Genomic DNA, 13645 nt, shown 5'->3' with positions numbered 1-13645 from the left:
ATTTGGGGTCCGGGTCTACGGTGAGAAAGTCTGGTCCCGCTTCAGTAGGCAATTGGCATGCATTACTTAATAAATTGATATGCTCGGAAGATTGAACATTTGTTTTCTTCAGTCACTTCATCTTTCACCCGCCACAAAGGGACAACAAAGGAATGAGCAGAAGAGGAAAGCAAGGACCCTTTCTTGTCCTTTCTGCCCCCTTCCACCTTTACCCCTTGATTGACTGTGGTCTCAGCTCTGGGCAGAAACTTAGGATCATAGATTGAAAGTTGAAAGGGACCTTGAAGATCGTCTAAGTCAGCTCTTTACAGATGAGGAAATTAAGTCCTAAACAGGTTAGATGATTGCCTGAGGTCACATGGACAGTAAATGGCAGAGTCAGGATTGAACTCAGATCCTTTGACTCCAAACCTGGCAGTGTTTCCGATGCACCACAATGGGAGGGAGGAATGGGAGACACACCTTGGGCCAGCATGGGGAGCACAAGGGGAAACCAAGATTTTTCCTCTCAACCAGAGATCCCTGTTTCAAACCACCTGTCCCATAGAATGCACAGCTATTTTCCACCCCTTTGTTCTGTGCCTGGGCTGGTACCTTTAGAACCTTATCAAGGTAAACAAATAATAATGCTCATTTGTAGAGAGTATTACGGTTTTCAAAGCAGGCTGTTTCACTTGAGACTAACCATAACCTTTTGAGGCCAAATAGCATTGTCCTCATTTTGTAGATGAGGAAACTGAGGTTCATAGCAGTTGACTTGGTAATTGGCACAGCTCAGACTATAGCTGAGGTTTCTCAACATTCTAATCCACAGCTCTTTGGTACTTTCCATAACAAGACTCTTTCTCAGAAGGCAGCTGGCTCAGTCCCAAAGGCCTTTGCTTGGCACTGAGGTGTGGCTCATATAGCCGGACTAAGGTTGGCTGTCTCTCTCTATTTCTGTCTCTCTGTCTGTCTGTTTCCCTCCCTTGCTCCCTCTCTGTCTCTGTCTCTGTCTCTCTCTGTTCTGACTGTCCAAGGATATGAAATCCCACAAAGAAGTGTTTGTTAAATTGGGCTGTCCACACCCAGGGCCAGGTGAGTCAGTATGGGGTGGAAGATGGGGAGGGTAGGTTCCTAATGAGGCTAATTGCAGGGCATCATTTTTTGTCAGGGGGAGGAGGTCATAGGATCATAGATTTAGAGGTCATTGAGTCCATCTATCCCATTTTAAGGAAACTGAGGCCAGGAGAGGGTAAATGACTTGCCCACAGTCATACAGGATTTGAACCCATATTTTCCTGACTCAAATTCCAGTGCTCTAACCACAATCCCATACTACCACAGAGTTCTCAACAGGAATTTGACAGAAGGAAAGATTTGAGATGAAGAAAAGACTGGAAATCTTATAGACTCGGTTTCTAGTTTTGGCCATATGATCACAGGCAAACACTTCCCTTCCTTATCTTAGTTTCCTTCTCTGTAAAACAGAGGATTTGAAACAGTGTGGAACAGTGAAGAGTCAGAAGACCTGGATTCAAATCACACGTTTAAAGCTTACTACCTGTGTGACATTAGCTAAGTCACTTAACCTCTTTATATAAATGCTCAGTTTCCTCATTTGTAAAATGAGGGGGCTGGATTTACAAGGCATCTGAATCCTGTTTGAGCTCTAGAGCTATGACACTGAATGCCTCTTCCAGCTCGAGAACTTCATGATTCCAAAAATGTTTCACCCTTCTGTTGCCTTGCAGCAGGAAAAAATGTTTATCATAGGTCCAGCAGGATCCTCTGCTCTTCTGCTCTCAGTCAGTGACAATGCATTGCTTGTCCTTCCGGCTCATCAAAATTCTCCTTTTGTCACCAGATCGAAGAAGCCTGGGACAGAGGTTATGGAGTATAGGGGCAGAGGATACCCAACTTTTTACCCAATCCCAGTCCTGAACAATCAGCAGCCCCTTCCTAGGGTGGCCTCTGTCTCCATCATCAGCAGCATTTATTCCTTGGCTCACCCGCTGGTGAAAGCTTGATAGAATCAGTTGAGTAGTTCTCTAAAATCCCTCGATGCTGCAGGAGGAAAGGAGAAAACAGAAGTCACGTCCAGAGCAGCACAGGTCCTCTTCTTTCTAATGTCCAATGGAGGTTGAGATTTTTCTTCCATTGTACTGATAAAGAAACTGAGACCCAGAGAAACTTGTCCTGGTTCACTCAGAAGCTGAGCTAGAAACCTAGGTTACTTGAGTGGACACAGCTAATCTAGATTTGCCATCCTATGTATGGTGGCCTGGGAAATTGTATCAGTGCAAGCAGAGTGGTGGTCTTACGTTTTTGCTAAACATCACTCATTGGAGGGTTAAAGAGTTCCAGGCTCCCTGGATTGGGGTGAGATAGAGAAAGCTTTCATAAACTCTACCTTCTCCTTTCCCCTGTCTTCAAATCCTATTTTCCAAATCTTTACTTCTCATGATCTGTAATGAAATGGATTCTTTGAGTAGGAACTGGATGTTGGATGGAATATTCTCTTTTAAAAAGTTTTTGAACCTAATGACTATTAACACAATCATTTCAATATATGCAGCAATCCATCTGATCCGCTGCCCCAACTCAATATTCCCACCTGTACTTAACAGTTTAGAAATCACTGCACCCACTGGTGCCTTTCTCATCACATATACAAAGAAGAGTAAGAAAGAGGTACATGTAACAAATTCTGTACCTACGGGTTTTTTTTTTAAAGTGTATATTTGTTCTTTAACACTTTAAATTACAGAGAAGGCCCTGATCTCCTTGAGGAAAGGAAGTTCCTCACAGGAAACTACCATGAAAACACAGGTCTGGTTTAAATGAATCAATAAAACCATCAATGAAATCACAGTCTGGGTTTTTTAAAATTAAAATTGAACAAGGCAGTAACAAAATTGCCCTGCTTGTCTGAGTTCCCTTCTGAATTCCTCCCCCCATCCCTCCCAATATGTTTTGTTGAAGTACTCTTCACAGGATCAACAATATGAAAGAGGCAGCTAGGTGACACAGTGGATAGAGTGCTGGACCTGGAATCAGGAAGACCCAAGTTCAAATCTAGCCTCAGACATTTAGTAGTTGTGTGACCCTGGACAGGTCACTTCACCTCTGTCTGCCTCAGTTTCCTCATTTATAGAATGGGGATAAGCGCTTTGCAAACTTTAAAGCAATATAAAAATACTAGCTGTTGGAAGTTTTTTAAGAAGTCATCTTATCCAGTCTTATTTCTGGCTGATAGGGAACACTTGAGTTAAAACAGTAACTTCATATCTAGCATTTACATAGCATTTCAAGGTTTGAAAAGCACTTTACACATATTATCTCATTTGATCCTTACAACAATACTGGGAGTTAGGTGCTGTTATAATAACAAAATTCACTGTGACTTGCCTGGGATCACACCCCAGTATGTATCTAAGACAGAATTTGAACTCAGTTTTTAGGTGGCAAAGTAGATAGAGTTGTGGTCCTGGAGTCATGAAGACCTGTGGTCAAACTTGACCTCAGACATTTACTAGTTAGATGATCCTGGGCAAGTCACCTAACTTTGGTTTGCCTCAGTTTCCTCATCTGTAAAATAGAGATGAAAATTGCATCTACATTGTAGGGTTGTTATGAGGATTAAATGAGATAATAATTGTAAAGCATTTAACACATGGACCATAGTAAGTGCTATATAAACATTTGTTATTATTGATCTAGCTCTCTAGTCGCTATACCACCTAACTACCTAGAGCTGGATGGGACAGCTCCTCATTTTGAGAAAAGGAAGGAGAGATAGATAGTTTGCTAATGATTTGACCAGGGATATGGGTAAGATACTGAAAACTCATCAATAATCATGGGGCTTCCTGATAGGCTGACATAAGCCTGGGACAGTAGTATGAACTCTAGCCAAAGTACACAGGTTTGATGAATTCATAAAAAGTCACAGTGTAATCTTTCTGCAGAATTCTTTTTTTTTGGGGTGGGGGGTGAAAAAAACAAGTGGTGTTAAATCTCTTTAAAGTTACATTGGAGGAGGAATAAATAGGATATGGGGGATATCCAGGGTTTTCTTAGCACAGCACCTGGCACATAGTAAGCTCTTAATAGATCCTTGGTAAGTGAGTGACTAAATCCTTTTTATACCAGCATATCTCTAGGAGTTGTTGTTGTTTATTTGTGACTCTATCTGTGGTTTTCTTGGCAAAGACACCGGAACGGTTTGCCATTTCCTTCTCCAGCTCATTTTACAGATGAGGAAACTGAGGCAAATAAGGTTAAGTGACTTGCCCAGCTATTGAGTGTCCGAAGTTGGACTTGAACTCAGGAAGAGGGGTCGTCCTGACTGTAGGCCCAGCACTGGGCACATAGCTGCCCTGATGGGATTTTGGTTTGGGACTTAAATGAAGCCAGGAGAAAGATGAGGAAGGAGAACATTCCAGATATGGGAGACAGCCAGTGAAAATGACCAGAGTTTGGATATGGAGTAGTTATTTAAGGAACAGTAAGGAGACCCATGTCACTGGATTCCATAGGAGGAGGAGAGGTGTAAGAAGATTAGAAAGGTAGGGGGAATTTGCAAAGAACCTTACAAATATTGTCTCATTTTATCCTTATAACATCCCTAGGAGGTCAGTGTTATTATTATCTTCATTTAACAGATGAGGAAACTGAGGCAGACAGAATTTTAAGTAATGTGCCCAGGGTCTCATAGTTAATGTGTAGAGCCAGAGTAAACTGAGATCTTCCTGACTCCAGGTCCAATGCTCTTCCATCCATCGTACCACTTCAGGAAACTGAGACCCAGGAGATTGTGTCTTGACCAAAGTGACCCAGGCAATAAGATGTGTCCGAGGGGACATCTGACTTTAGAGCCAGTGCCCCTTCCATTGTACCAGCCTGTTGTTCCCAAGAGGCCCAGGGGGACCTGACCCGGGCTGGACACTGACCACCCCAGCTACTCACCCGGGACAGTGCTTGTCTGGCCAGCAGTTCAAATGCTTGCTCCACGTTGATGTCATTCTTAGCACTGACTTCGAAGTAGGGTATGTCCTTCTCTTTGCACCAGTCTAGGGCTTTCTCCTGGGACACCTGCATAAGGGGACAATGATGGACACAATTCTCTGAGGCATTGAGGCTTGTCTTGGCACAGACTCCTTCCATAGCCTCTGTTCTTTCTCCCCTGGAACAATGATTATCGCAGCTCACATTTCCGTAGGACTTTGAGGCTTACCAAGAGCTTAGCAAGCAGGAAGTGTAGGAATTATTATCTTCATTTGATTGGAAAGGAAAGTGAGACTTTGAGAGGTTAAATGACTTTGCCTAGTAACTGTCTGAGTTGAGGTTTAAACTGTTTATAGGAATAAGGATGGACCCAAATAAATTGGAAAAGAATATTAATTGTTCAGTGGGTAGGATAAATCAATATAATAAAAATGACAATATTACTTACAATATTTTATTTATTCAATGTCATAACAATCAAACTATTGAATGATTACTTTATAGATCTAGAAAAAAACAACAAAATCCATGTGGAGACAAAAATAAAAAATAAAAAGACCAAGAATCTCAAGGACAATAATAAAAAAAAAAGTGGGAATGAAGGAGGCCTAGCAGTGCCAGGTCTCAAAGGAGTAATTCTCAAAATAATTTGATATTAGTTAAGAAAAAGACAGATTAATCAATGGGTTAAGTACACAACACAAATAAGCAAATGTGTATGGTACCCTAGCATTCAATAAACAGGAAACCCCCAGCTGCTGGGATAAGGACTCACTATTGGATAAAAACTTCTGGGAAAATTATACAACAGTATGGAAGAAATTACATGTAGACCAACACTTCATACCTCATACCAAGATAAGTTCCAAATGGGATATGTGACAGAGATATAGAAGTCCATATCATAAAGAAATTAGAGAAACACAGAAAAAATTATCTATCATATCTATGGAAAGAAGAAAAGTTCATGACCAAATAAGGGATAGAGAGGATCAAAAAAGATAAAATAGATCATTTTAATTACATAAAATTTAAACATTTTTGCATAAATAAATCCACAGATTCGATTAAAAGGAAAACAATTAACTGTGGGGAAAAATCTTTGCAGCAAGTTTGTCTGATGAAGGTCTCATTTCCAAGATATTTAAGGAACTGATTCAAATGTATAAGAGCAAGGGCATTTTCCCAATTCATATGTACTCTAAAGATAGGACAGATAGTTCTCAAGGGAAAAAACCCAGGTTATCTATAGCCACATGGGAAAACTGCTCCAAATCACTGTTAATTAGAGAAATGCAAATTAAAGCAGTTATGAGATTCCATCTCACACTCATCAGATTGGCAACGATGACAGAAAAGGAAAATGATACATGGTGAAGGGGCTGTGGGGAAAACACACATTGTTGCATTGTTGGTGAAGCTGTGAATGGGTCCAACCATTCTGGAAAGCAATTTGGAAGCATACACAAAAGGTTACTATACAGTGTGTGCCTAAATCTATACCCAAAAGAGATCAAAGAAATAGGAAAATGTTCTGTCTGTGCACAAATATTTATAGCAGCCTTTTTTTAAGTAACCCTGGTAACTAAAGGAATGCCCATCAAATGAAGACTGGCTGAATAAATTGTGGGATGTGAATGTTAAAGAATACTATGGTGTTTGCTATAAGAAATGAGGAAATACATTTTAAAAGGACATAGAAAGACTTTTGTGAACTGATAAAAAGTGAAGGGATTTCAACCAGAACAATTGATAATATAGCATCAAAATTATTTTGAAAAAAACTTTGAAGATTTTTATAAACTGATGAAGAATGAAATGAGCAGAACCAGGAGGAAAAAAACCCCCAACAATACTGTTAAAACAAACAACTTCAAAAGCTATAAAAGAACTTTGATCAATAAAATGACCATCCGTGATTTAAAAGGACTGATGATGAAACATGCTATGTACCTCCTGTATATGTATATGTGTATGTATATGTATATATATGTATATGTGTGTGTATATATGTGTATATGCATACATATATGTATATATATACATACATACATATAATACAGCCAATGAGGGGACTGTTTTGCTTGACTATGCTTTTTGTTACAAAGAATTTGGGTTTTTTTCTCTCTTTTTTTTCCAATGGGGTTGGGGAAGAAGAGAAAATAGATTTTCATTAATTAAAAAACTTTAAAAATAGAAGTGGGGGATCCAGGTATGGAATGTTGCATACATTTTCAGATAAGGGTTAGTTTTGCTTAATTGTTTTTCTGTGTTACAACAGAGCTCTCATTTGTTACAAGACAGTGGGAGTAGTCTGGATATTTTTGTAATGTAAAATCAAAATACATCAATTAAACTTAAAAAAAAAAAAATTTGAACAAAAATCTCCCACTTCCAAATCCCATGCTCTTTTCACTAACTCCAGCTTTTCTAACTTAATTGAAGCCAGGAAGGATAAGGGAGGTAAAGAACAGAGTTGAATAACCTCTAAAGAGCCCTGCAAGTAAAAACCTCCAGGAAGTCATGTTACTGGGCATGTAGTCATTGCTCAAACAACAGCTTTACCTTTTTTTAATTGAATTTTTTAAAAAAAATAGATTTTTATTGGTATCTTTTGTTTTTACATTACCTAGATTTCTTCCTATCTCCCTCTTCTCCCTCTCAACCAGAGTGTCATCTCTTATAACAAATTTTTTTTTTAAAAAAAAGAGGAAAAAAAGAGAAAAAAATCAGCAAAATCAGTCCACACAATAAACAAATCCAAAATTATATGTAGTGTTCTATAGTCTTCTACCCCCATCTCTGTAGAAGTAGATCTTCCCTGGAGCTAATAATTTATAATTATTTTGGTCTTTATAATTGATCTTTATAATTTTGCAACCTCATTTTTGATTATTTTGTGATTGTGGTTCTTTCCATTTACACTGTTGAAGTTATTGTGTATATTGTGTTTTTGCCTCAGCTCACTTTGCTTTGCATCAGTTCATATAAGTCTTCCCATGCTTCTCTGTATTCATCATGTCTGTCATATCTTGCAACACAATAAATATTCCATTCATTCCCATACCATGATTTGTTCAGCCATTCCCCAATGGGCCTCTACTTTGTTCCCAATTCTTTGATACCATGCAAAGTGCTGCTATCAATATTATGCTGTATAAATAGCTTTTCTTTTTGTCAATGACCTCCTTAGGGTAGAAGTCTTGAATCTACTGGTTCATATTCTTTCTACCATAGCTCAGAAGTTGAACAAACTATGTGGGTCCCCTGAAGGCACATGTCTGACTGTCTTGGGTGAAATTCCATCTTGGTGGTGGTGGTGGTGGTGGTGGTGGTGGTGGGGTGTGTGTGTTTTTGTTGGAGAACCTCTGTTCTGTTAATCCTCTCTACTCACTCCACACTCCTTGGATGGGTGTGTGTGTGTGTGTGTGTGTGTGTGTGTGTGTGTGTGTGTGTGTGTTGGATAATCTCTGTTGTCCTAACCCTCTCCACTTACTCCACACTCCTTGGATGGGTGTGTGTGTGTGGGCACCTGTGCACCTAAGTTGGTATCTACCTCTGCCTTTTTCCTGTGCTTCTCCCCCTCCCCCCAATTCCCAGGATAGACTATAGTTTCCCATAGCTAGTGATGGTAGAAGTTTGGGACCCCTGTCAGGGAGAGGGGTGAGGGATGATATCTTTGCAGCCTGACCTGGGATAGAGGAAAGAGATCTAGATTTGGAGTCGGGGGAACTGGGGTCAAACCCTAGTTGTGGCAATTACTGTGTGACCAAAGGCAAGTCATTTGGCCTTTCTGAGCCTTAGCTCCAAGGGGATGAGGATATTTGCAGTGGCCCCCTCACAGGGTTGTTATGTTTGTAAGCCCGAAAGCCGGGAGGCAATCTAAGCTTTCATTCCTTCTGGCCAGAATCCCAGCAGCCCAACTCTCCCCTCCCCATCTGAGCCTGTGTCTGGGAGTCGGATCTCTTTCTTAGGGGAAGAAGAAGCAGCAGGGGCCTGAGTACCTGGGGAGTTGCCCAGCCTGTCACGGGGCAGCCCTTCTATCGCTTACAATGGTTCTCTCCTCCGGATTCATGCTTGTTGAAGATAACCTGATGGGCGCTGAGCTGGACTCTGGCCACATTTTTAGTTACGCATCATGACAATTGGGAGGATCGAGTTGCCTCCTGTCCCTAAGGATATTGACTGCTTTATTTTCCACAGGTCTCTGACGAGCAGGTCTTGTCAGTGATCAAAGGTGCCATCACAGTTCCCTTTCCCTCCTGACTCCAGGGCTCTGAAGGGGCAGTATGATTCAAATCCCCTCCTCTTGGGCTCTCTGCCCTCCCTCACAATGTCTCCATTGTTCATCTGAGCCCAAGATGGACAACTTGCTGACAAAAGCCCAGTGGGTGGGGACTTGTGGACAGATAGTCAGGTCTCTGCCCCATACTTCAGGACCCACAGGGAGCTGAAATACATAGCTTCTAGTCTCCCTTCCCCAGCCCCTACTTCCCACACCTCCTATCTCAGGGTCATCTCCATATCAGTTCTCTGTCCCTGTCTCTCTGTGTCTCTTTCTCTCTCTGTATCTCTCTCTTTGTCTGTCAGCCTCTCTGTCTCTATCCCTCTGTCTCTGTCTGAGAGCTGGTGAATTCCACTTGCACTGTATGACTCAGGCAGCTCGTCATTTCCTCTCCTGGCACTCCTCCTGTCCCTGGGGGTTGGGCCACCAACTCTGAGGTAGGGGAGTCATACCCTACAGTTCCTGGTCTTGTGGCCTGCTTGGACTACTCAGTGTCCCTCTTACACATCCTGTGCTTTTCTACCTTGGTATGTCCTGCTCCCTGTTGAGTTCCTGCCCATTCTTCAAACCCAATTTTGGTATCATTTCCTACATGAAGCCTCCCCCCACCAAGTTCATAATAATTATTCTTCCCTCAGATCTCACAAAACATTTTGTTTCATAAATTTATGTATTATTTTGTACTATAGCTTAATATCATTCTATATTATTTTGTCCTCAATTCTATATAATTTTGTGCTCCATACAGTATCTTCACGCAATAAATAAATTAAACTGTTGAATTAAATGACCAAAGGTTTTTGCTGGGGGACTATTGCTTGCTCTCTGATAATGGAGTGGGCTGGCTCCCCTGGGCCCTCACCACAGCATCTGGGCAAGTATATAAAGAAGAGGCTTGGGGGTGAGGCACTGGCATCTGCCCACTACCCAGCCCAACCTAGTCTATCCCTTACCTCTCGGTCATCCAGGTCAATCTTATTCCCCAGTACCACCATGGAGAAAACTTGCTCCGTGGGCACTGTTTTCTGGAGAATGTCCCCCCTCCAGGTGTCCAGGGCATGGAAAGAGTCTCGGTCAGTGACATCGAAGGCCAGGATGCAGCCATCTGAGCCCTTGTAGAACGTGGATACCATGGAGCGGAATCGTTCCTGACCTCCTGTGTCCCATATCTGGAGGGGAAAACCCCATCACGCACTTGAAAGAAGCAGCTTGAAGAAGGTTCACATGTCAGCTTACATCAAAACTTTCCTTTCTCTCTCTGGCCATTAGATTGTAAGCTCCTTGAGGGCAGGGACTGTCTTTTGCCTCTTTTAGTGTCCCTAGTGCTTAGCACAGTGCCCAGCACAAAGGAGATGCTAAATAAATGTTGATTGATTGATTGACTGGTTGGTCAAGGGGCCAACACTTTGGTTTGATCTCAAGCCATCCCTTGTATCCTTCTGACTTTGAACGTTATAATATCTTTGCATTGTACATTTAACTTTTTGAAAGCATTTTTCATATTCATTATGTCATTTTTCTCTTCACAGAATGCTTGTGAGGTAGGTAGGGTAGGGATTATAATCCCACTTGACAGATGAGGAAATTGAGGTGCACTGAGGTCAAATAACCTGCCTAGAATTCGCAGTTAATTTCAGATTCAAATTCCAGAGACGTTTATAAACTATCTAGGAACATTGAATCATGGGATCATAAATCTAGAGTTGTAAAGGACCTAGGGCAGCTAGGTGGTTCAGTGGAAAGAGTGCCAGGCCTGGAGTCAGGAAGACTCATCTTCATGAGCTCAAATCTGGCCTCAGACCCTTGTTAGCTGTGCGACCTGGGCAAGTCACTTAACCCCGTTTGCCTCAGTTTCTTCATCTGTAAAATGAGCTAGAAAAGGAAATGGCAAACCACTACAATGTCTTTGCCAAGAAAACCTCAAATGGGGTCATGAAGAATAGGACATGACTGTAAAACAACTAAACAACAACCAAAAGGGACATTTAGTCCAATCTTCTCATGAGGAGTTAAGGCAAGCCTTCTGCTGTGTTTAAGGCTCGGTGCTGGGGATACAATGACAAAACAAGTCTCGACTCTCAAGGACTTCCAGAACTAATGGCAGAATGAAAATTAAGCCAGTACTAGAACTCAAACTTTTCCTCTAGACCCCCTTCTACTCTTGTATATGGCTGATGGACGTAGCTGGATCTGAGTCAGCCCAAGGGACCTGGGAGGATTTGTGTCCATCTGAACACAGTGGGGAGGGGTGATCCTGCTCACCTGTAACTTCAAGGTTGTGTTGTCTACCATGATGACTTTGGAGAGGATGCTGGCCCCCAGGGTGGTCTGATAATCCTCGTAGAAAGTCTTGTGTACATACTGATTCAGGAGGGAGGTCTTTCCCACTCTGAGGGGACATAGACATAGACACACACACACACACACACACACACACACACACACACACACACACACGTCTCAAAATCTTTCCATGGTTCTCAGGGTACTGTTTTATTCTATGGAGGCTAGTCCCCAGAGTTCTTGGTCCTGCACATCATCTGTGAGGGACAGCTCATTATGGCCTGGATATACTTTCTCAGAGCTGGAAATCTTTTGGGAATAGCTCCCAGAAGATGAATTGGTCAAGATGGTGGGTGGAGGAGAGTTTCTCAAGGTATTTGGTAAGGAGAATGTTTCAGACTCACATAAAGTTTGGGAGGGAGGCAACTACCTTAGCTCATTACCACCATCATCTTCTTCATCACTCATTAAAGTAGTATGGCCTAATGCAAATCACTTCAACTTCTGTGCATGAATTTTCTCATCTGTCAAGTGGGAATAATAACACCTGCTCCACCTACTAGCAGTTAGTATAAGAATCAAACAATTTAATAGATGTGTCATAGGCCACAGGATTTAGGGCTGGAAGGGACAAGAAATCACCTAATCCAGACAAGGAAACTGATGTAGAGAAGGGAATGACTTGCCCAAGCAAGTTAATGAGTTGGTAGCTGAACTGGGATTTGAACTCAGGTTTTTTGATTTCAAAAGTTCATGCTTTGAAAAAGTTAAAAGATTATGCAAATGTAAGGTGATAGTATAATCAAAATCATTATTATTAACAATAGTCAATGAGAGGCAGCATGGAATAGTGCATATTATTTTGTACTTTCAACCAGGAAGACCTGAGCTCAAATCTTGACTCTGACACTTACTAGTTATGTGACTATCGGTGAATAACTTAGCCTCAGACTATTCTCCTTGGGGAGATATCCACAACATCTTTCATATCCATCCCCTTCTCTATACTAAAAGGCCAACACCCTACTTCAAACCCTCATCACTTGGACTATTACAATGACCTCCTAACTGGTCTTTCTGCCTCCAGCCTCACTCTTCTCTAACTCAGCCTTCATTCATTTGAAGAGTGATATTCCTAAAACCCAGGTATGACCATGTCACTCCCCTGCTGAGAAAACTCCAGTGGTTTCTTGTTACCTCTAGGAAAAAATTCAGATGTCTCTATATGGCTTTAATACTCCTTTGCAATGTGGCATCAGCCTACCTAAAGAGGCTTGTAGCAAGGTACTGTCCATGTACTCTATGTTCTAGATTAATTGATCTATCTTCTTTTCCCCATATACAACATTCTATCAACATCGATATGCTTTTGTCCAGGCTGTCTACCGTGCCCAGAAAGCACTTACCTCTGTCTCATAGAATGCCTTAGCTCCCTTCAAAGCTCAGCTCAAGGGAATCTTTTCTGATTCTCCCAGTTTCAAGGGCCCTCTCCTGGAAGTTACTTAGTATCTTGGTGTGTATTTCAATTTATTTATTTGTGTACATGTTGCTCCGCCCAGTAGAATATAAGTTTCCTGGGGTCAGAGATGGCTTAATTTTGTCCTTATATTGCCAGCGCCTCGCATACAGTAGGCATTTAATAAATGCATATTGAATGAAGGAATGGAGTTTCTACACCAGGTGTATGTATCTACACTGAAGAAATTACAGATTCTTGATGTATAAATGTAGTACTATTGATATACTATTCTAAGTACTGAGGATTCAAATATGAAAAACAATAGAGTCCTTGTTCTCAAGGAGATTACAGTTTAGAGTGTGTGTATGTGTGTGAATTGCTCACAAGTTATCAACAGTAATAACCTTATATTATATTATAACATTATATTATTATATATTATGATTACCTTATATTATCATAGCACTTAATGTTTTAGAATCATTTCACATCTATTGTCACATCTGGTACTAAAAACTACACTCTAAGGTAAATGAGTCAGGTATTATTATTATCTCCATTTGACAGATGAAAAAACTAAGGCCCAGAGCAGTCAAATGACTAAGGTCATCTTGTTAACTGAAGAATAA

The 13645-nt window shown here is 41.2% G+C and overlaps 1 protein-coding gene across 2 annotated transcripts in view; it reads right to left on the bottom strand.

Annotated features, from left to right (window-relative positions):
• RAB7B (RAB7B, member RAS oncogene family) overlaps positions 1-13645 on the bottom strand; it is a 61971-nt gene that overhangs the window by 31146 nt on the left and 17180 nt on the right. The window contains exons 3-6 of one of the 2 annotated variants that reach the window (XM_027871223.1): positions 11537-11663; positions 10228-10443; positions 4951-5076; positions 1232-2046 (exon numbers count right to left, since the gene is read on the bottom strand). In XM_027871223.1, the coding sequence (XP_027727024.1) occupies positions 1966-2046; positions 4951-5076; positions 10228-10443; positions 11537-11663 (550 nt within the window). In that variant the 3' untranslated portion in view covers positions 1232-1965. Of the gene's footprint in view, positions 1-1231; positions 2047-4950; positions 5077-10227; positions 10444-11536; positions 11664-13645 lie in introns of those variants that run through there. The other variant, XM_027871224.1, reaches the window with a different exon arrangement.

Source organism: Vombatus ursinus, unplaced genomic scaffold (assembly GCF_900497805.2).
Source record: "Vombatus ursinus unplaced genomic scaffold, bare-nosed wombat genome assembly UNPS02014798.1, whole genome shotgun sequence".
In the NCBI taxonomy this organism is placed as follows: domain Eukaryota; kingdom Metazoa; phylum Chordata; class Mammalia; order Diprotodontia; family Vombatidae; genus Vombatus; species Vombatus ursinus.
The sequence above is the reverse complement of the archived record's forward strand: the minus strand, read 5'-3'. Positions and strand labels throughout refer to the sequence as shown.